This window comes from Lates calcarifer, linkage group LG12 (assembly GCF_001640805.2).
Source record: "Lates calcarifer isolate ASB-BC8 linkage group LG12, TLL_Latcal_v3, whole genome shotgun sequence".
NCBI classification, from domain to species: domain Eukaryota; kingdom Metazoa; phylum Chordata; class Actinopteri; family Centropomidae; genus Lates; species Lates calcarifer.
The window spans coordinates 11,577,337-11,600,966 of NC_066844.1; the positions used below are offsets into that span (position 1 = coordinate 11,577,337).

General features: G+C 39.6%; 1 protein-coding gene across 2 annotated transcripts in view; it reads right to left on the reverse strand.

Moving 5' to 3' along the window:
- LOC108872420 (IQ motif and SEC7 domain-containing protein 2) overlaps nucleotides 1–23,630 on the reverse strand; it is a 188,475-nt gene that overhangs the window by 118,494 nt on the left and 46,351 nt on the right. The window contains exon 1 of one of the 2 annotated variants that reach the window (XM_051074807.1): nucleotides 8,792–9,421. The exons of the other annotated variant lie outside the window; for it this stretch is intronic. Coding sequence (XP_050930764.1) covers nucleotides 8,792–9,072 — 281 coding nt within the window. The 5' untranslated portion in view covers nucleotides 9,073–9,421. Of the gene's footprint in view, nucleotides 1–8,791; nucleotides 9,422–23,630 lie in introns of those variants that run through there. 2 annotated transcript variants of the gene reach the window in all.

Genomic DNA, 23,630 nt, shown 5'->3' on the forward strand with positions numbered 1-23,630 from the left:
TCATATCAGATTGGCAATAGAACACTTAAGTCATTATGAATGAATAAATTATTTCCTGCTAATTTGGAGATTAATTAAGTTTTAAATCTCTTCATGATCTTACATCAGGGGCCAAACTCAAAGCAACCTCATAAGAAAAGGCTTAATACAGTTAAACAATTAAATTGTTTTATTCAGCTTTCGGTTAATACAAGTGGGTGGGTTGATGGAGTTGTTAGTGTTTTCACTTTGGATTTGGCAATACATCAGTTTTCTCATTAGAATGTGCCTTTCTCCACCTGTCCTGATTGTGTGATAAAACTCCCTTGCAAGCTACATAAACTCTCAAAAATACAGAAACAAGAAACAATATACAGTGTAGTGAACAGATTGAGAAGATACAGATTGAGTATAAAAATTGACAGAATCATATAAAATAGCAGATCTCTTTTATCTCCTTAATAAATATTTAATTCTCTGTTATTTATTCTTCTCATCTTCTATATTCAAATGGCAGTCTATCATGACCACGCTCAGGCTTTAAAATCTACAGTGTGTGTGTGTGAAATTGATTTCTGCTTTGGCTTTAAATGCATCAAAAACAGCATATATTTCACAGCTTGCCAACAGCTGCTGTGGCGTATGTGCTTACTCACAATGTCAAAACTGTTATATTCCTGACAAATTTTCATGTCCTCTGGCAGCATTCACTTTTTTGACTGTTATGTTCTCCTGAACACATACATGTACCTACACAATGAACTGATGATGAAGCCATGAATCCACATCTGAAATAAATATTCTCAGAGAAGCAGGTCTTGGAATGCGTTGAGGACATACATGGGTTTTCATTCTACTGTATGTCTCTATGTGATGGAGAGCATTCTGAGCAAGAAGTGCAAAGGTTATTTTACTAAATTTAGCTTTGATGCTTCACAACAGCTACTGTATATGCTCCAAAGGTCATTTTATGATCTATAAGGTATCACAGGAAAACAGCGTTCTGTCCTCACACAGATGAATAAAGGTTGACAAAAAAGACTACTAAGAACAAACATTTCTACAAAAACTAGAGGCTCCTCCACAGGGCAGAATCATTGGGGCAGTTTTGGATTAATTGGTTATTTCTCTTGGTTAAGACTGCACTCATTTAAGTACCTGCAGCAATGTGTGATCACACTGTGTTGGCTGAGGCTCAGTGGTTCGATCCCCGACTGTGAAGTGCTTTGAGTGGTCGATCCGACTAGAAAAGCACTATATAAGTACAGTCCATTTACTGACATCACTACGACAAAGTGTGATGGGGCAGGAAGCACAAGCTCTCAGATTTAGGGGCTACAACTTATAGTATTTCATTAATTCCAATTTTTCTCAGTTAACTGATTTAGCCTTTTGTCAAAAATGTCAAAAAGTAATGAAAACATTTCTATCACATTTTACCACAGCCAAAACTTACCTCTGATATCTTGTTTTGTTTTTTTGTTTTTTTTGTTTTCATTATCGTGTTTGGGCTTTTCACCTTTTTACAGGACAGGGAGAGAGGCAGGAAATAGGGAGAGAGAGTAGGAGAAATGACATGCAGCAAAGATCTGATCGGATCGGGAGTTGAACCAGGGTCCAGCCGCTCAGGGCACATAGGCCCACATGGTATGCATAATATAAAGCAGCAAAGGCAACCAAGCCTCACATTTGAAAAGCTGGATCCAGGGGGTTGCTGGTATTTTTATTGAAAGAATCAATTATTTAAATAGATGCTCCAGTCAGTTAATAAGACACACTGTAAATAACACAATAGTTTAGCTAAATTGTATAGCAACTTTATTTGGAAGGTAAGACCAAAAGTGAAATCATCCCAAAATGTAATGAGGAAAGTTGTGTGCATGAACAACTAGTAAGTAAGTTGAATCATTTTACCTTCATTTACTCTTCCAAAAAAGTCAGATTTACCTGAGCATTGATTTACAGCCACTCTGATTGTCTGATCGCTCATGTTTCTTGCCCCACCAGACTTTTTCTGAGTAAGTTCCAGTATCTTGTCAATGATAGGAAGGTGGGCCACGTCACAGGTTTTTTTCACAGGGTCTGGTTTGTTTGGAAAAACAGTGAACCAATCAGAGCTTAGTAGGCAGAGTTAAGAATGGGAACCTCATCTTCCTATATAACTAGCTAGACACAATATTTATGAAATGCAATGCATATGTCAAGTGGCGATTACCGTTCAACACAGCTTGCTATAAAAATTGCTGTAAGTGCCTTTCAGAAATATCAAAACTTAATATTTTTTTGATCATTGTGAAAAATGTTAACAGAATTCTGATTTTCTTGCTGGCTGAACAGCATCTGGATGTAAAATGATTCACATTTGCACCAGCTTGACCAAAAATTTGTGTCATACACTCTACCCCCCTTACTGCAAAGCTACTGCCCAGATCTGAGCTGTGATTGATAAGTTGTAGAAGATGAGTTAAACAGCTCTTGTTACATGTGTGCACCGTTCAAGTCTTGAACTTTCTACTTCCTACCTCCTTTAGTAAACTTGTGCAGTAAAGATGCAAATATCTGCAAATCAAACTGTCTAAGGAATCTTTTGTACTACATTGTTCCTGGCCATAGATCTGCCAGCACACATACAGTCTGACTTTGTTAAAAGCTGCATGACTTTGTGTGAGTTGTGAACTTAAACAGCCAAATAAAGCACAAAATAAACAGAAAACAGCAGCCGTACCAAAGTGGATTAGCTCATAAAGCTGAATGTGGTGGGAACAACAGAAATACTACCCTGAAATCTACTTAAATCTCTGAGTAGCCTTCTTTCACTCACTTCACTGATTACCTGGAATAACAGGGTGACCTCTGTTGCACAACATTATACTGTGAGTGAGTGCATGTGTGTGTGCATGCATGTGTATGCATGAGTGGCTGGGAGGAACAGAGCTCCCCCACTGCCCCTCCAGTCAAGGCCAGGACTGTGTGCTGACAGCGGTCAGCACAAAAAGAACAGCTGACTTGGCTGCTGACTGAATACAGGAGACAGGACTCCCTCTCAGCTGTGTGTGTGCAGAGCAAGTGCTTTACACTAAAATATTTTGACCATATGTGTAGAGAATTCAAACAAATCTTTGTGCCTTTTCCAGTCAGGTGTTAAAAGGCCAAAGTAGGATGGAAAATCCAGAGAGACAAGCTCAAACCCTCTGCCCCGCACTGATAACTATTTATAGCCTTGTACAAATGATGAGTGAGCAAATATGATAATGATGTCATAGGTTACAAAGGCCTTACAGTACTGTACTCAGCACAGGCTTTTGCTGTAGATGCAGCTTTTGCAAGCAAAAGTACATATTGTGAATGCAGTATTTTCAGCAGAAGCAGCAGCATAACTGGTGGCATCTGAACTTGTGCTGGGATCATCAAAATATCTGTTAGAGCTGACTGTAGAGCTAATCATTCATCACCAGAGATGCAATTTCACACTGAGAGGCGGGGAAGCAGGGAGCAAGGGAAACTATCATGAAAATAGCATTGCATGGGTATACAAGTTGGACAATATGAATTTGTTAAACATCATTGTTTATCCCTCTAATATCTCTGGTTACATTGTCCACTGCAGGCAATGTTAAAAATCAATGAGCAAGACAGTTTTATGGCAACACTGGATTTCCTGGTTTTATATCATTTTGTGATGAAGTGCTTTTGTTTTTAAAGGTGACTCCACTGATTTTACACATCATGTTCATCATGAAAAGCACCACTCAGCTTGTGAACACAGTAACTTCTGTAATGTCATCTGTAGCTCTGCAGGGAGTTTCCCAAAGTTTGAAAAAATCTTCATGATGTCGTAGCGATGGCATCAGGGTTTTCTCAACTTAAGAGAAAATCAGTGTTATGAATTGTAGCAGTGGGGTTTGTAAGATGTCACCATTCATGAAGATACAAGGGTCTAATTAAGATTCTGTCCACTTTCCTTATGGGAAAAGTAGGATCCAAAATTTTGAAGTCTGATCCATACTAGACTAAAAGGCAGGACATCTCAGGTTCTGCTGCTTCAATTTTGAACATTTTTTATTCAGTCTACTAGCTATATGGAAGTGCAGTACTGAAGAAGTTTTCACAGTGGACCAAGGTCTTTCAGGTGATCTGGTTTGTTTTGGTTTTACACTGTAATTTTTCAGGCACACAGATGAATTTTGCATAATATACATCCTGTTGTCATCACCTCTGTGTGCTTGATCTTCCTATACCTGACATTGATTGGTTCATAGACAGGCATGTGTTGTCAGTCCAACTCATCTTTTCAGACAATAACTTGTGAACTTTAAATTTTATATGCATTTATTCAACCTGACATTTGATTTTGTCATCAGATCAAATTACAATTAAATATTTTGTCTCCTTTTTATTTTTCTTCTCCTGTTGTAAGATAGGTGAGGACCCTGCATCAACTCTCTGAAATTTCTCCAAAAGTCCAAATCATCTAAAAAATTGTTCACAAACTGCAAACAAAACAAACCATGGTTCAGTTTGATTGGACCAAGATAATTCTTATGGTTGCAACAAATTTTAATACAAGGCACCTTTTACATCTGCAACTATGGTTCGGACCAAACTGTAAAGTCAGAAGGTCCAGACCAAACATGGTAGGTGTGAAAGTGTTGTAAATCACTAGAGTACACCTTTAACATATTTAATTCACTGTAAATCCATTCCCATATGACAATTTAATTTTTTTTTATAGTTTCTCAAATGGGTTTCCAGGAAATCTTCTCTATCAAAGTTATTGCTGTGACAGCAGATTAACAGAAAATAACTGCCATCAATTTTGATAATAGATTAATTGTTAGTAATTCATCAAAAATTCTCTGTTTTTCTTATTTCATCATGAAGTCCCCTTGAATCCTGGGAAATTTCAATCAGTATCTTACACACTAACCAAAAATCAACAGATTAGTCTGTAATGAAAAGAATCCTTAAAGAACCAGTGTGTAACATTTACAGTGATCATTTGGCAGAAATGGAATATGCATGTTTTTATTGGTGTATTATCACTAATACTCATTGTGTTAGAATAAGCCATTTATATGTACATAGAGAGTGGGTCCTTCTCCATGGAGTCTGCCAAGTTGCACTGCCATGTTTCTGAAGTAGCTCAGAATGAATGAACCAAACCAAACAATGGCTCAGCTACAGCTATTACCTACAGTTTTACAAACTGACATAAAATATAACATTTAATTAAATATAGTTATATTAACAAACTTCTTCACTTGATAGACTAGTCCAGACATGTCAAACTCAAGGCCTGCTGGCCAATTCAGGTCCACCACTTAATTTTATGTGGTCTGTGAGAGCTTTCAAAGACTGTGATTATTGTAAAATACAGTGAATGGATCTTGATTTTGTTACCTGTGCAATGAAAGCTTCTAGCCACTGGATGGCAGTGTCTCAATATCAGCCATTTCCTACAGTGTTTTTTTTAGTTCGTGATGGAGTTGGGTTAAAAAAGTAAATAGTCCCAAAAATGCCCAAGGAAAAAAGTTTTTATGCAGAGGGCAGGCAGTTTAATGAGAGATGGGAAAGCAAATGCTTTTTTGTGCTTAATGGAGACAAGCCAGTATGTCTTCTTTGCTACGAGGTAGCAACAGTGCCCAAGGAATGCAATTTACGTCATCACTTAGACACCAAGCACAGAGCTAAGCATGCTAACCTTAGCCACAAAGCAAACAGAAGGTCCAAGAATAAAAATCAGCCTGCTTTCTCAGCAGAAAGTTACAGCAAAAAATGATGCAGCAGTGAAAGGCAGCTTTTTTGTGAAGCTGAGCTTCTCTGGCTTTTTCATGAGCCGATGACAAAAGCACTCACAATACTGATACAGTGTATCTAGCCATGTTTTTAAGAGGCGTGAAAGCAGACTTGTCGGTCAGTGTGGAGCTCTTGGATATGGCCGCCATGCACAGGACGACAAAGAGAGGGACATCTTCAGTGAGGTGGAGTAGTTCGTAAGTAAGAGGAAATTACCCTGCTAGAAGTTGGTGTGGCTTATTATCAATGGCGTGCCTGCCATGTGTGGTGAGAGAAATGGCTTGGTTGGACTGGTGAAGGAGGTGAAAGATGAAATTGAGTTTGACACCCCTGGACTAGTCAATGCCATAGTTGATGCCATTTTGTCACCTGACAACCACCATAGACTCCCCGGCATGCTTGGAAAGGGAGGGGTGAAGGGATGGGTATTCCCTCTGCGATTTGTGTTGTCACCGCTAGATGCCACTAAATCTTACACAGCCTCAAATGCAGCCCTAGTCCCACTATATTGTATGTCAATATCTAGCTCAGATCCAGGACCATAAAATATGCGTCTTGGATATCTCCCATCACTCAGACATTTAAGTAAAACATTAATTTGTATAATTTGTCATTTGACAATACAAACTCACTAGATGGTAAGAAATCTCAACAACAGTAAAGTAACAAACAACATGATTCATTCTGACAGAGAAGGGTTTTTCCATTAAAGTCAATATAAACAATGTCAAATCAAAAATCACCCAGGATGTCTTCCTCACTGCCTGACAGCTCAATAGCAGTCCAGTGCCATATTTGAATTTACATGGTTTGTATTGACTTTAATAGAAAAGATAACTCAGTTTGTAGCTGCCTCACATCATTTTTTTAAGATAGCAGATTTTATTCTTTCCCGTGAGTCTGTATTTTCAAAACTACTCCTCTAAGACATTTTATGAGTAGATAATTTCAGTCCCTGAAAAGTTTGATATTTGGGCGATAACCATGCATGATCCTGATAGTCAGTACATATTCCTGGACCAAGGTGAGGTATTGATATCTACTGGAATTGGGGCTACATCAGAGGTTGTTGTGTTTAATCTGTAAAATGTCAGAAAATACTGGAAAATGGCCATGAAAATTTAATTTGTCCAACAGTCTAAAACCATTAAGATTCAATTGACTGATCTCAGTATAAAACAGAGAAAAGATGCAAATCTTCAACCACTCTAACTCCTGAGCCACAACTTCCCTAAATTAAAGAAACTGGAACCAGAGAGTGTATGAAAATGACTCAGTTTACAGTCTTGGATCAGCGCTAATCAATATTCTGATATAAAATTACACATACCAAAATACATATTTTATCTATATGACCCACACCACCCCTTAGTTTTAAAAATATATTAATATCATATGAATTTACAATGCTCAGAAACAGGCAATATGTTTATCAAAAATTAGCAAGTCACTGCATTTACAGTGGCAAGTGGTGACCTAGAGAGTTTGAGCTTGTTAAAGGCAGTCTGTAGCCTAAAGTTATGGGCAAACCATCTGGCTCAAAACCTTCATAAAGCTCCTTGAATGCATTACAAACTACACTTTTCAAGCTAAAGTATTCCAAATTTGCATGGCTATATATACCCATGGGTTATCAACAAGCCCTAAATGTTTGGTGGGCCTTGATGGAATATTTCTGAATCATTCTGATAGTTGCACTGGACAGCTCTCCAAACCAACTACACAGTTTCAATTGAAAAGCCCTCCACGGTGGTGAGGAAAATAAGTCAAAGTCAACACCATACACACTGACTGTAGATCCCATCATTATTCCCTGGCATTATCTTCAGAAAATTTCTAGGTCACAGAAGACTAATTGTCTATGGTAGAATTCAACTAAGCAGTGGTTCTCTTTCATCATACTCTCCTTCTGCATCAACACACTGCTGCATTCGGGTCTTCTACTGATAAAAGCAGTGCAGTAGCTCTTCTTTGGACAGTTGTCTCAGAACCTTTGTTGTTCTTTTCTTAACCTCTGACATAGATTCAAAACATGTTCCTTTGAGCACAGATTTGATCTTAGGAAAAAGGAAAAAGTCACACAGTGCTAGATCAGGTGAATAGCGAGGGTGATCAAGCACTGTGATTTGTTTTTGGGCCAGAAAGTGCTTTTCCTTTTGATTAGGAATCAGAAGTTTTGGGACAACTTTGACACACTTTCGTCATGTTCAAATTTTCATGCCTTCACAAAACCTTTAATGCCATTCAAACACACGTGTACGTGACATGCAGTGTTCCCCATACAATGTAGGAAAAGGCTGCTGTTTTGTTCCAATTTCACCAAAAATTTCAAGTTAATGCGTTGCTCTAATTTTAAGCTAATAATTTTCGCCTTAGCAAAACCACGTGCACTACAATCAGTAGGTAGCAGTGAACTAAAGACGTCACTTATTTGAAACTTACAGCAATTGTGCCTGAATACCCAACCGTTAATATATAACACTCGGCGTGACTGTGAACCACTTAGTTTTATCCTCATAAGCACAGTCTCGTTATTTAATAGCCATACCTCGTATGCATAAAATTGTTTTCTGACAACGCCGCAACAGACAACTTCCACCCCTTGCAGGGTAAAAACAAAGTCACACCCATTGATCCAGACTTTTACACCGGTTGTCTGATACAGTTTGTGCGATCCTGAATATAATGTTTATGGTGTTAGACTGCACAGTGTGCAGATCGGAATCCATGTTACGCAATGCGCGTGTAAAGCGTGCGTAGCCTGTGTGTGAGCCTGAAATAATCCCTGACAATGTACAAATAACACGGATCATTGAAGAGCGGATCCATGACAAAGTGGCAGAGAAGTGGCCATTTGGTTTGGTTGCGTGGTTTCACCTGACGGGGATGATAAACACAGCCGCTCACCACAGAGATCTCGCCAGTCGCCACACTCTGGTGGCACAAAGGAGGAATATAAACTTTGGCAGCGCCCTGTTCAGCCACACCATGCAGCACAGATTGACATCAAACTTACTTTTCCTGCATGACATTCTCCTCGATGGCTCCCAGGGCGGAGTAGTTCCCCTGCTGGAGTCTGCAGGTGGCCAGGTGCCGCTGGTGCTGATCTTGCAGACAGGCGTTTTCCTTACAAAGATCCGTCACCTGGAGTTCCAGCTCTTCAATTCGGACTCTCTGCTTTTCCAGCAGCCCCTGCTGGGTTTCGATGATCTTGTTAAGCTCCTTTAGATACTCCGTCGCCTTACTGGGGTTCTCTGTCGGGTTCTCCATCTCGTAAAAGCCCCGTTGTCCGTCCATGAAGACAATATCCACACACGCAGGAAAGCAGCCCTCTCACACACACCCTCAGTGGTAGTAGCACTGAGCGCTGTCAAATCCAGAGATGCTCATTCGCTCCGACATTCTGATGTGCCGTATAGTAGTAGCAGCTATGCTGTTAAGTTCCACGGGTTTGTTTCGCTGCTGTATGCCGCCGTCGCCGCGTCCACAAGCTCTGGGCAGCAGCAACCTAACTAACCCCCTGCCAGCTGCTCCGTACATGGGAAAACCGTTTAACTCTTTCAGAGCTTCAGCTCTTCCACTATGCGTTCAGCCACCTTGCTCTAAATTTAGGTGCTCAGGAAAAAGAATATACAGCGAGTTTGTGTATTGTATGTGTCTGCTCCACAGGTATAGACAGGTGCACACACACTTGGACAGCATTTTTCATTCGTGCATGTTTTCATCTCTGGGTTTATTCAGGCAAAACCTACCACTTTTACATCCCTCCACCAGCATGCAAACAGCAAGTCGATTTTACTGTCAGCCTGGAAATAGTCTATTTAATCAAGTAAAACAATAATAATAATAACAATATTAATAATCATCATCATAATATTAATAATAATAATAATAATAAAGCCGCAAACTACATTGATCGCGGCCTCGGAACTTCGCACAAGTCGGTGCTGACGGGACGCCGACCGGCGCAGCCGTGTACATTGCGCTAACGAATAGGGCTTAATTTCCTGCGTGCAGGGCGGGGCGGCGGATATGTATGTATGTATGTTTGATGTATTGCACATGTTGTATCACCTCCTGTATCCGCCATGTAGCCTTAGAAAACTCACCACGCACGCAGTATTTTGCACTGTATCAACTGAGGACCAGGCTATGAATCTTTCACGTAAATTAAACAATGATTGTCACGCAAGACTTACTTCCTGTTGCCAGCAGGTGGCACTATGATTTTAGGCGAAAACTGACTTCAGGCTGAGACTTACTCAACGTGAAGTTTGGGGCACATTGGAAAATGTATCAGTGAGTTGCAGCAACTCCCTGTGTCATGATGAAACATTGAAATTTGCTACCCCTCAAAAGCTTCATAATTGAATATGTCTGCATATAAAACAGTTACCTATTTACACATTCAGCAGAGATGGAACCAATTAGCATTCATTTGTAGTCATGTTTCTGTCCATCTGATAAACGTAAGTCCAGTATTCACTATACCTTTATCTCTGGTTCGGTGTCCACCAAATCCTGAAGGAAATATCTGATTTTTAGCAGCTAAATGCATCACTGTGTACATCAGCTAGTCACTAAGTTTTTCTGTCTGCTATTTGGTGCTGGACAGGTGCAGTAAGTGCATCAGAGCTTTTTCTCTGAAAGCATCTGCCAACTGGAAACAAGGTGTGGAAAGTTCCCCATAGCTTTATGGATTTGAGTTTTGGAATAATTGTGTGATTTTAATTATTAGCAACCCCTTCCATATCACTCATAGTAATCTGGCCCAGTTTTGATATAAAAATATTGATTAGTGCAATGTGTAGGACTTTAATACTGGCTGATATAATCAAGGTTAAAAGCTTAAACTAGGATTTTAAGTGTGCACAGCTGCACTACTGTTTAATGCCACATTAGACTTTATTAAGCCTTCAACCTGCACATTAAACTGGCAGCAGCATCAGAATATTCCTTTAAAAAAAACTCTTCCAGAGGGAGCACAAGTATTACAGCAAGAGAACTTGTTTAAAAATCTGGAATCTATAAAATAATTAAGATGTGAAAATGACTGAACCATTGCCCCTTTCCAGGCATGGAGGGAATGCATGGGGAAAGGTTGTATGTATCAGTGGCTCACTGGGCTAAAATGTGTGCAACATGTTCATAGTGTAACTGCTGTGCCACAGAAACCAAAACAATGGCCTTTATCACATATAAAGCCCTTTCTCCTCCCAGAGGAAGACTGGTTCTACAGCCTACAACTGATTATATGCATATTTAACAGCTGTCTGTGCATTTTTTCCTAACCATTGCTCTGTGTTAATAACCTTCACACCTGACCTTTGGTTGGTAAATTGCTAATTTGAGTGCTGTTGCATACTCTGCACCAATGTTCCCTCTAAGCTGCGCGCCTGCGCAATCGCGCACAGCTCCCGCTTTCTCCGCGCACAGCAAAACTATGTAACGCATAAAATTACAGTGTGCAACAATGTGCACGTCTGATGTTGCTCACAGTGGCCCAAGGAATTCTCAGGGAGTTTGTGTGTATGCTCAGACACATGAAAAATTAGGGGGAACATTGCTCTGCACCAGTGTGGACCATTCAGTCAATCCTCTATGACAGCATTACCATTTAAGAATATTAAAGAGCAGTCATATAATGATAGACCTGCTCTGTTTTACTGGAAGCTACTTACGCTCATTGTAACATTGGACGATCTAGCAGCTTCATCAGAGCAGAGAAAATGTGATTTTCTTTAAAATGTGCAGATGGCCCAGGGTTATTCTGACATATCCCTTACATTGTAATCTACATATTTCATAGGTTACATCATGGGGCATCACAAGCTATCTATAGTCTGTTGAGATAATTCTTGAGACTATCTTTTTCTTTTTCTCTTTCTTTTCTTCTCTGCAAAAGTGTATGTACTAGCAGATATAACCTAGGAATCCTCTGACTCAAAGTGAATAGACACTGCCACTACATCACATACTTTGGATTGTTTTGTCTTAATGGCCAGTGACATTATTGACAGTAGCATAAAAAGAGTAGCCTAACTAAAAGGTCTTTGTTTTTGTTTTTTTCTTTGCACACTGTATTTTCATATAGAAAAACAAAACAACCAGACCACAGAGAGGAGACCACATATGAAGCCCATCATCATCCCTGACAATCGCATGCTTTAGTTGCTGGATGGTTCTTTCACACTGTGATTGCCCTCTAGTGGTTTGCCATGTTCAGGACATATGCAGTGTTTGACAACTCTGAATCCATTTCCTAGTTCAGTGCCTGAGCAGTAAAGGATTTCAAGCAATAAAATGTCATGATAAGGCACAGAATTAATCTAGTCTTGTCTGGTAAATCCAGAACTCTAACAGCTAAAGGGAAGAGGAGGCTTGCTCACATTGTCTACTGACATAATACAGCAGGCTAAATCCTCTCTGCCATCACCTGCCAAACACTTTGATGCATTGCACCACATTTCTGATGAGAAAGTGTGGAATGATAATGTGCATAATTCATGGAAAAGATTCTGTGATCCTTTTCTTCTAGAAATCTTCAAAGCATGGAAGAGAGAAGATGCAGAGTGAATTACAGAAAAGGGAATTTTTTCCTCTTTTTCAGAGGTTATATTTAGACTCTCAATGTATTCTTTTTCCTTGTGATGAAATAGCTCTGTTTTGCAGTAATGCTGTGCAGCCACCATGAAATGCACATATAGGTTTCTGCTGCTGATCCAAGGAGCATTTTCTAATGCTTTAGATTATGTTAAATCTTCAGCTTTATGTGAGAATGCAAGAGTCACCTCACAAAAGGCCAATGTATCAAAGGCTGCTACAGTAACAGTGACAGTAGCAGCGGTAATGCTAGATCCCATATGTCACCCAAGAACGACAAACTGAAATGGCTGAAGTGGTTCATGTCACACTACACTGCAGACACAGATAAAGCAAAACCTGGGCCAAATGCTGAATTAGAGAACATAAGTGGGGAGTATCTGTAATTCTTACTAGCTCACAGCTTGTGTTTCTATTTGAATGCTCTGAGATGCTATCTTTCTTTGTGGTATCAGATGTAGTGATGGCCTTCTTACAAAACCTCAGCAGAGTTTCAGTTTCCATCTCTCGCTAAAACAACAAAGTTGCTGCCAGAAAAAGTGCAGTGTTTTATGTCTCTAATGATGGAGTTCAGAAGTTTTTATGACCTCATAAATTTTTCTGACCTCAAGTGACTAGTTCAAATTTGGTATTCACCAAGATTTTAAAGCTGTTATTTTATCCTCTGCTCCCGAGAAACAGCATGGATTTATGAACCTTAAACTCCTCAAGAAAGATTTGGGAGAATTTATAAGGTTTCAAGCCTATTTACAATTTGTCACAGATGCTGTAGACACATTTATATAAAATCTTGTCTTGGAAAATGCTTCCAGCAAAGTAAAGATAAAAGATATGGACTAATGGACTAATCAACCAACCAAATCAGCTGTCTGTCCATGATGAAAGCCACATTTTCACTGAATGTCATGTCAAAAGTTCCTCAATATCACCACAACAGCCAATCTCATGCATGACTATTAGAAACAGCTGTGGTTATTTATAGCACCAAAGTGTTATTATTTCATCATACCTTTGCCAACAACAGCAGTGAACAGTTCAGTCATTGTCAGTAATGGTTTAGTTTATGCCATTCACAATGAAAGAGTTCATTTAATTGCTTTAATGATGGAACAAAAAACCCCCACCAAAATAAGACTAATTGGAAAAAATCAAAATGAGCACACAAAATCAATTACTTCAATTAGTTAATGAATTCACCTTTAATCTGCATATTGGTGTGTTAACTGCAAAAGACAAAACATACACACTTTAATTTCCACTCTAGAGGGGAAGGGTCCAAGCACCAAGGCGTGCAAAGGCCCTATTGTAATTGTTAATATTATTATTAGGGCCCAAGCATGAAGTGTGCAAAGACCCCATTGTAATTGTAAAGATTATTATTATTATTATATTCTGAATAAATCACTTTTTCGAGGGCCTAAGCATGCTCAAAAATTCACGAAACTGCACACGTTACGCCTGGTGTAAATTTACATATTTAATGGGTCTCACGCATGGGCACAGCAAAATGGCTCTATAGCACCCCCTGGAAATTTTTCAAAACCCCTTATCCATTGGGTTTAGTTTGGCCCAGGTGGACAAAATTTGGCACACGTGTACCATGCCAAGATGTACGAAAAAGTCTCAAACGTACAGGAAGTCGGCCATTTTGATTTTAATGTGAAAATTTTGCTAATTTTTGGCCATTTGGGGACGTTGTATTTGATCAAACTCCTCCTAGAAATTTTATCATATTGACCTCAAACTCGGTCAGGATACTCTTAATTACTCCTACGTTTGTGATCAAAAGTTATTAAAAACTTTATAGAATATCGAGGGGTGTGGCTATGGTGGCCTCTCAAGTTTTAATGTCTTGCCATGAAACAGGAAGTTGTAGCACCACCTACTGGCATCAGGAAATGATAGATTTTGTACTTTGATGTGCTGTTGCTAGCAGGTTGACCCGATTCACTTCAAATTTAGCCAGGAAAGCCTTAAGGCCTTCATTATGACTAACTGTGAAAATTGTTGCGATCTGGTCAAGGTCATGCCTGTGGCACCGTGTCGAATTTCAATGTTTTGCCATGAAAAAAGAAGCTGATGTAACTCATGCATACATTGTCCCAAACTTCACACATTTGATAAGTGCCCTGGCCTGATGACATCTGTATGCCAGTATTCAATTAGAAACATAGTGCCACCCACTGATCAGATTCCCACCCTGAGGACATCTACATGAGTCTTGCTCAAGGGTGTGGCAAAATGGCTCTATAGCGCCCCCGAACTTTTCTAAAACCCTTTGCCATTGGGCTTATTTTGTCCTAGGTGGACGAAATTAGGTACACATATGTAATATGCAGAGATGCGCAAAAAAGTATTTTGATGTCATAGCCTAAAAACCTACAAGAAGTCAGACATTTTTTTACAATATGCAAATTTTGCTCATTTTAAAACATTTACACACGTATTTGAACAAACTCCTCCAAGACATTTTGTCATATCAATCTCAAACTTGGCCAGGATACTTTTAAGACCTTTGTGATTAAAAGTTACTAAAAGATTGTTTTGACCTCATCATGCATGGCCATGGCGGCACCTCAAGTTTCGATCAGTCACCAGAAGCAGGAAGTTGATGTAACTCAAACATACTTTGTCTAATCTGCCCCAAATTTCACAAGTTGGATAAGAGGCCTGTCCTGAACACATCTACTTTCCAGTATACAGATATAATCATATTGAGGTATAGTCACAGCACCACCTTGGCAACAGGAAATTGTGTTTCATCCAAGTGGGTTAAGTCACCTCAAATGTGGTCACACAAGCATTAAGATCATAATGGTGCTTAATTGTGAAGACTGTGAGCCTTTATGGGAAACAGGAAGTTATTGTAACTCCCATATGCACTGTCCAATCTGCCCCAAACTTCACACATTTCATTAATGTCATGTCCTGAATACATCTGCATACCAATATTCAGCCACTGTCTATGATGGAAATGTGCAACTGATGGGCGCAGGGACTTCTGACACATTTGTTCTGTGTCCAGCAGTCATGCAGCTGCAGAACTGCGTTGTACGACCTGCAGGGACCCATTATAATCGCTGGAATCATTATCATTATTATTATTGTTGTTACATACCTTTTTGAGGGTGTAGACATGCTCAAAAACTCATGAAACTTTGCACATGCATCAGACCTGGGGAAAATTGAGACATGATAGGGGTGTCGTTCATTGGCGCTGTAAAATGGCTCCATAGTGCTAACTGTGCTCAGAAACTCATGAATCTTCGCACATGTGCCAGGCTTGGCGAAAATTTTCATTTGATAGGGGTCTCGTGCAGAGGTTTGATAATGGTCCCGGCCTGAACACACTACATGCTAATATTCATATTAAGTTATAGCGCCACCTACTAGCAACAGGATATGTTATCAAAAGATTGTTTTGAGGTCGCAGAGCATGGCTGTGGCGGCACCTCAAATTTCAATGTCTCACCATGAAACAGGAACTTGCGTTTAAGCTGTTGTAACTTAGCCATACTTTGTCCAATCTGCCCCACTTTTCAGAGGTTTGATAATGGTTCCAGCCTGAACACACCATGTCAGTTTTCATATTAAGTTATAGCGCCACCCACTGGCAACAGGAAATGACTTTTTTTACTTTGACCTACTGTTACTAGCAGGTTGACCCCATCCACTTCAAATTTGGTCAGGAAAGCCTTAACACCTTCATGATGCCTCAATGTGAAAATTGTGAGGTTTCCTTGAAGGGCGTGTCTGTAGCAGCATGGCAGATTCGATGCTTCTCAGTGGAGTGGTAACTCAGATATACAATGTCCAATCTGGCCCAGACTTGACATGCTTGATCAGAGTCCCACCTTGAGGACATCTACATGGGTCTTGCTCAAGGGTGTGGCAATATGGCTCTATAACCCCAATGCCTTGACCCATCCCTAAACCTCACAAAACCACTCTTATGAAACTCCTCAAATGTTTTGCAGTTTGAGGGTTTAAGCTGTCTATCAAACATATATAGCAGAAACAACTGCATTATACTATACATTATAATCTTTTGTTTCTGAAAACCGCGCATAATAAACAACTGCTGGTTGTGTTTGTGTTCTTTTAGCTACAAATCCACAACCATTCTCTAACTATATCAGGTTCAGGGATTTCTCACTTTTACTGAGAACACAATATTCTGATGCAAATTTAACTAGATACGTGTCACTAAACACATCATCATTAGGCCTGTTCTTATATCGATCAACTAAACTAGTCATCCACATGTCTTCTGTGGTAAGATCACGTGATGATGCCTTCTGCCACAAAACACTGAATGGCAAACTCATCTTTACTACATTATCACTTGTCGGTACAAACACTACCTTCCTAGAACACTCCTTTAAATGCATATTACTAAGCCTGTACACTGCCTCTTGAGCACTAACATCTCTGTTGTGTAAAGAAACACCACCTAGATTTTTCAATGCCTCTTTTGCATTAACATTTCCTTCTTTCGAAGCTTCTCTCTGGGCATTTCCCAATTCCTATTTCCCTTTCTGCTTCAGAAATATGATATTGTATAAACTACACAGGCATATGCATCTACAACATACTGGATGTCTAAATTAGCATTCCAGCATTTCAACAATGGTTTACTATACTGATTTATCCACACCTCATTTACCTGCCTTTTCAAAACTTCATATGTATTCCTACCACCACCACAATGTTTATACACAGCCTCAAACACTGCTTGATATATTCCTACACTTTCGAACAAATGTTCCACACTAGCAAAACTACAGTTTTCTTCTGAAAACGCCTCTTTAATTTTTGTCAAAATTTGTAATGTCTTTTATATGTCAATTTACCCTTCCATACTGGAATGGGGCAACAAATTGTTTGTCTGTACAATATTGGCTGGAACACACGTCACCAGTCCATGCATGCCATTTTGCCCACCTTTAGGTAACGCCAACATTTTCATGAAAGACATATGTAATGTAATGTGATCAAATGCTGCTCTAAACCATTCAAACATGCCAATTCTGCCGGAATAGGAGGAACTGTCAAATTATTCCCTGCAAACTCTGGTGGCATCTCACCTTTACTAATCTTACGATGACACAAATAACAAATCCACAGCTGACCTCTAGCTGTATCCAGCCACTGACAAATCAAACTGCTATTTTTTCTGCTTTATTCTGCTTTTTCAATTTATTATCTGCTAAAACATGCTTCTTATACTCAGAATTTCCATGATACTTCCTTGTACTCATGACTTTTACATTCTGCCTGTGCAACTCATCAATCTGATATTTCCTTTTGCTCATTTCCTTCACATTTTCCCTATGCAGCACATTTTCTTTATATTTCATTTTACTAATTTCCTTTTTCTTTTCCTCATGAAAAACATTTTCTTTATATCGCCTTTTGCTAATTTCCCTACCTTTCAATTGTATGTACTTATTCTTTGGAGGAACCTTTTCTTTTTCAAAAACTTTGAATAACTATAATTACTATTTGAACTACATCTATTTTCACTTCTCCTTGCCTTGCTCTTACACACATCATTCAATATTACTACAATCCTTGTCCACTACACAAGTATCTACACCTACAACACTACTTTTACTCTGCTGTATAACATTGTATCCTTTAGAAGTAAACACCTTGACTTTGCAGTAACCATAACATGTCTGTGTTTGATGCTGTTGAACACAAACAACAGTCTCATAATGGTTACCACTGCAGTTTACAAAATACACTCCCTGATTTGACAACTGACTGTTCTTACAACTATATTCAAGAAAGCGATCATTAAAATACGTAACTATATTTACACCTAAACAATCTGCTGCTGCTTGAATCTCCATTTCTGTAGCCCAACTGCCAACATAGTGCATCCTTGAAATGCTGAGGTATTCTGACACTGAGGAATCCTCACTTCTCAAAATACTCTCATATGCCACAGGACAGCTTTCTAACTGCTTGACAACAGCAAGTCTAATTTTCCTATGATTCTTCTGAGTGCCACTACAACTGAGCAATGCTGCAGATGAACAGAATTAAGAATACGCTGTTTGAAGGACAAAACAATAATGATGTATGTTAAAGGTCACCATATGAAATAGTTGTTAGTGTGCACTACATGCATTGTATATCATGTGTGGAATAAGCATATGTATGTGTGAAGGAAAACATAATTTAATTTAATCTTAATTTAAAAATATTACAAGGGAGAGTTAAGAAATAATGGTGTGAAATATAGAGAAACTGTGTTCAGAAAAAGAAGGGCATGCCCAGGCGTGGAAAACCATAGCCCTGAGAGGTATATAAGAGGGACACAAAATATTGTTCTTCAGAACCCTTCTTGTGTAACGTAACTGCACTGAGAACTGTTCTTGGGTCTTTTTTTTTGCCAGCAATAAACACTCTGCTGCCTTGAACTCTGACTCTTCCTGATGATTTCTGAAGACCTATAAGTAATTTTTGGCAATGAACAAGGCTAAAGACTTAAAGCTTGGCCCCTGTAAAATGGGACCTTGGTTTCAAGTCACAACAACAGCCTGACTGACTGCCCTAAAGAAACAGTAGCCATTACCTTGTAGACCACAGACCACCATCTTGCAGTGGTCTGTTGGAGCAGTGGATCCTCAGAGAGAGACAGGAAGAGACTGAATAAGTTGGTCAGACGGGCCGGCTCTGTCCTGGACTGCTCTCTGGATTCCATTGAGGAGGTGGGTGAGAGGAGGATATTGGCCAAGCTGACGTCTATCATGGACAACCCCTCCCACCCCCTGCATGAGACTCTGGGAGACCTGAGCAGCTCCTACAGCAACAGACTGCTGCATCCACGGTGCAAGAAGGCGCGCTACCGCAGGTCATTCATTCCAACAGCCATCAGACTGTACAACACCAGACTGACCCAACAATAAACAATAAACCTGCACTCTGGACTCCACTTTCTGGTCACTTTATTTTTGCACATCTTCATCTACCTCATTGATTATCACCATTTTTGCCTATAACTGCACATTTCACAACTGCACATCTTCTATTTATTACAGATACTTTTTTTTCCAATGCTGACTGCTGCACTTTAACTTTAACTTTGTTACTTTACTATGTTAATTTGTACTTCTGTGCTTTTCTTATATTTTTTATTTTTATTTTTATTCTTTCTATCTTGGTCACCCTTGTTTCTTGCTCCTGTAACATGTGAATTTCCCACAAGTGGGATAAATAAAGTCTATCTTACCTACAATTTTCTCTGTCCTACATGGAGCCTTTCATATACCAACTGTAGAAGATGCAACATCAACTCTCTCTGACGCTATATTCAACTGTTTGCACAGAGCCTGTGCAACCTCTTCAGAAAGACTGCAGCTTAGCCACTCTCTGAGTGATCACTACTACACGATCTCTGAGTCTCCAAGAACACTTAAAAGGAAAGCGTCTTCAGTAGAGGAAAAGCTAAGTGCAGTTCGCAAAAAGCTGAAGTTCAAAAGGCAGCAGACAAGGAAACTGAAGGTGAAAGTTGAATGTGGCACTCTTCTTGATGGCCTTGATGATGTTCCAAGAGAGATCTTTCAGGAAATACAAGAGAAGAGTAAGTCAGTGTTTTCTAAAAACTTGAAGCAATTTGCCACTACACAGCACTTCTACTGTCCCAAGACCTATGACTATGTTCGAGAGAAGCTTCACTTGGCTTTGCCTCATCCTCAGACAATATGAAAATGGTAAAGTAGCATCTCTGCAGATCCTGGATTTACTGTTGCTTCATTCACTTCTTTAAAAAGTCATGTTGCTGAGCAGAAGAAAGCAGGAAAAGACACAGTTTGCTCATTAATGATGGATGAAATGTACATTCATAAGAAAACTGGTGGAGACCAAATTCATGCCTGTGTGGACATTGGCGCTGGCGAGATAGAAAATGTTATGGCAACACAAGCATTGGTCCTCATGGTTGTTGCAATCAATTAATCTTGGAAGATCGCCATTGCTTACTTTCTTATCAACAGCATGACAGGAGCAGAGAGCGAGCCTCATGCTGCCCTATTAGGCTTCATGAAGTTCAGGTTGTCTCCTTGACATGTGATGGACCGTCCCAAAACTTCCCAGTGATCAAGGAGCTTGGTGCCAAACTGGACATCACTGACATCTTTTTTTCTCCATCCTGAGGCGAACACACAAAAAGTCCTCTTGGATCCATGTCACATGCTTAAACTTCTTAGGAATGTGTTCTCATCTGTTGAGGTTCTGGTGAGAGAAGATGGCCAGGAAATAAGGTGACAGTACATTGATGAGCTCCACAAGCTTCAGCAGAGGGAGGGCTTGAGTCTTGGCAACAAATTAAAAATTACACACATTCAGTGGCAAAATCAGAAAATAAAAGTCCATCTTGCAGCCCAGCTCTTTAGCACCAGTGTGGCTGATGCCCTTGAGTATTGTGAGCAAGAGCTTAAGTATCCTCAGTTCAGTGGATGTGCAGCCACAGTTCACTCCCTGCGCACAATTGATGCGGCCTTTGACTTCGTAATCAGGCCGCAACCCACTTGGAAAAGGACACAAAGCACCCATCAAGCTAGCAACTAAACACTGTGCTAAAAGTATTTTAGAACAGAGTCACTTCTCAGTGGGCTCAAAGTTAAAGAAAGAGACAACAGACTTGTACATGTGCATTTCACACAGAAAAAGACACATGCTTTTATTGCATGTTGCAGAAGTGTGATTGGCATCTATGAAGACCTGGTAGGGCAACCAGCCGCTCCATGCCGATACCTACTGACCTACAAGCTCAGTCAGGAGCTGTTCTTCTCTGCAGTCGCGTGGAGGTTATAACAACCACCCCAATGTAAGCCAGTTCAGAGGGGCATACAAGCACCTCCTTATAAGGCACCAGGTGCAGAGGGGCACAGGAAAATGTCTCCTTCTTGACAACACAATTATCCTTGACACCTGTGACTGTGAACATCTCACGCAGGGTTGGTGTGGAAGTGCTTGTGCCTGAGGATGACACCCTCTCTCACCTTCCAGACGCTTCCAGACAGATAACACTGTAAATGTTACTTAGAGCCTGCATGAACGGGGCTACCTTTCATGGTCCACTGTCAAGCAAGTACATGTGTTGTCTCAGATAAACTTGTGTACATAAGTGGGGCCTAAGAACATACTGAGGAAGCACTTATATAGAGACAACCCTAGTTGGAATCTGCATGAACGCGGCCCAACTGTCCAGGAAAGTCTCTTAAAAATCATTCTTTGATTCTTTGATGCTACTAAACATGCCATAGTTATTCTATATAACCATAGAGCCTTTACATTTGGAGACTTGCATTGACTCTTCAAATCTGCATAAACAGGGCACCAATCAAAAGGTTAACATTTATTGTTAGAGTGATTTTATATTACATATTCTTAACTTATTATTGAGCGTGTTATGGTAATTCTGTTATTTAGTGTTATTGATTAAGTTCTAGTTAATCTGAATTGAACCAAAAAAAGGCTCTGAAACCATTTTTAATTCTAGTAGTTATTTTTTTGTTCTTATTGCTGTCTTCATTATAGCAGGGTTACTGTTACATTAATATTGCAATGGGACAGTTTGTTACAAAAATGCATTTGTCTGTGGTATGTGTTAATATATCCTCCTGAGACCCAGCCTATTCATTTATGTCCTCTGTAGTGGACATTAGTTTTTGGTGTGTATCTTTTGATTAATTTGAGCTACCCTACTAAGTGCTCAATAGAGGACATCCTGGCCTTTCCAATGATATCTCATGTGTTTGGGTGGGATGAGGGGAACTTTAGTTTCACGCTGAGACAAAATGGAGACTCCAGCAAAACACACACAAGACAAAAGGTAAGTCAAATATTGTTATGATATTGATTTTTTACCCATGGTGATCATATGTTTTCTTGTTTATGAACATTATAGGAATTATAAATTGGAGTCAGAGTTCAGTTTAACTTTTTGTTAGGAAAAATAATAGCCCTTTTTTGAATGTCAACTATAATGGACATTAGGACGATTTGATGGTATTAGCTAATTGCTAACTAGCTTGCTAGTTCTTTGTTTACATTCAAAGTTCTGCCCCACAACACATTTCTTTGTGGGGTACTAAACAAGTTGAATGTATTTTGTATTTTGATTGTAAAAAATAATTAATGTAATAAATAAATTGTTGCTTGTAACTATGTTTCATTCAACCTCTTTCATTTTTACACTAATGTAGGAGGCAGAACCAAGGCAGAGAGAATTTTGTACCGTATAATTGAGGGAGATTCAGATCTGGAATTATCAGATGAGGAAAATGCAAAGAATGAAGTTGCTCCTGCTGGTGTAGAGAGGGAAGGCTCAGAAGAGGAGGCAGGAGGTTCATCAGATGAGCTGACAGACACAGATGAGCAGGAAAACTGTCATCCACTGATATATCAATATTAGATATATATCAATCGATAGATAAATAGATAGATAAGATACTGTGTTTATTATCTTATTGATTGATTGTGTTTTTTTCCCCGTTATAGATTCAAACCTGTGTTACCCAGGCCTGACTGTAAAGAGGACCCCACTACTTGTAGTCCTATTCAGTACTTTTCACAGTACATTGATAACAAAGTGTTTGAAGACTTGGCAACATTCACAAATTAGAGAGAGCTACAGACGAGGGGCATCTCTCTTAACACTACCGCTGAAGAAATGAGGATCTTCTTTGGCATTTCAATCCATATGGCCTGCCTTGGCTTTTCCAGAATTAAAATGTTTTGGGCCAGCAAAACCAAAGTGCCAATAATAAGCCAGAAAATGACAAGGAACAGGTTCTTCAAGTTGAGAAACTCACTGAAGATTGTTAATGACCTTGATGTGACAGAGGAAACAAAGAAGAAAGACATTCTTCTGGACAGAGTAAGGCAAGGCTGCCTTAGCCTTCCGAAGCCAGGAAAAGTCTGCATCGATGAGCAAATGATCCCTTTTAGGGGCCGCTGTCCATCAGGCAGTTTGTTCCAGGCAAGCCGTACCCTACAGGCTTAAAAGTATTTGTACTTGCTTCTCCAGAAGGTCTGATGCTGGACTTTGAAGGAAAGGATACATTTGCTGGTCAAAGGATGGGAATTGGGGCAGCAGCAGTCCTACACATGGTTGAAACTGTTCCCCCAGGAAGTCACCTGTATTTTGACCACTACTTCATATCAATTAAACTCTTGGATGAATTGCTGGCCAAGGACCTTCCAGCAACTGGTACCATAACAAAAAAACATGTCCC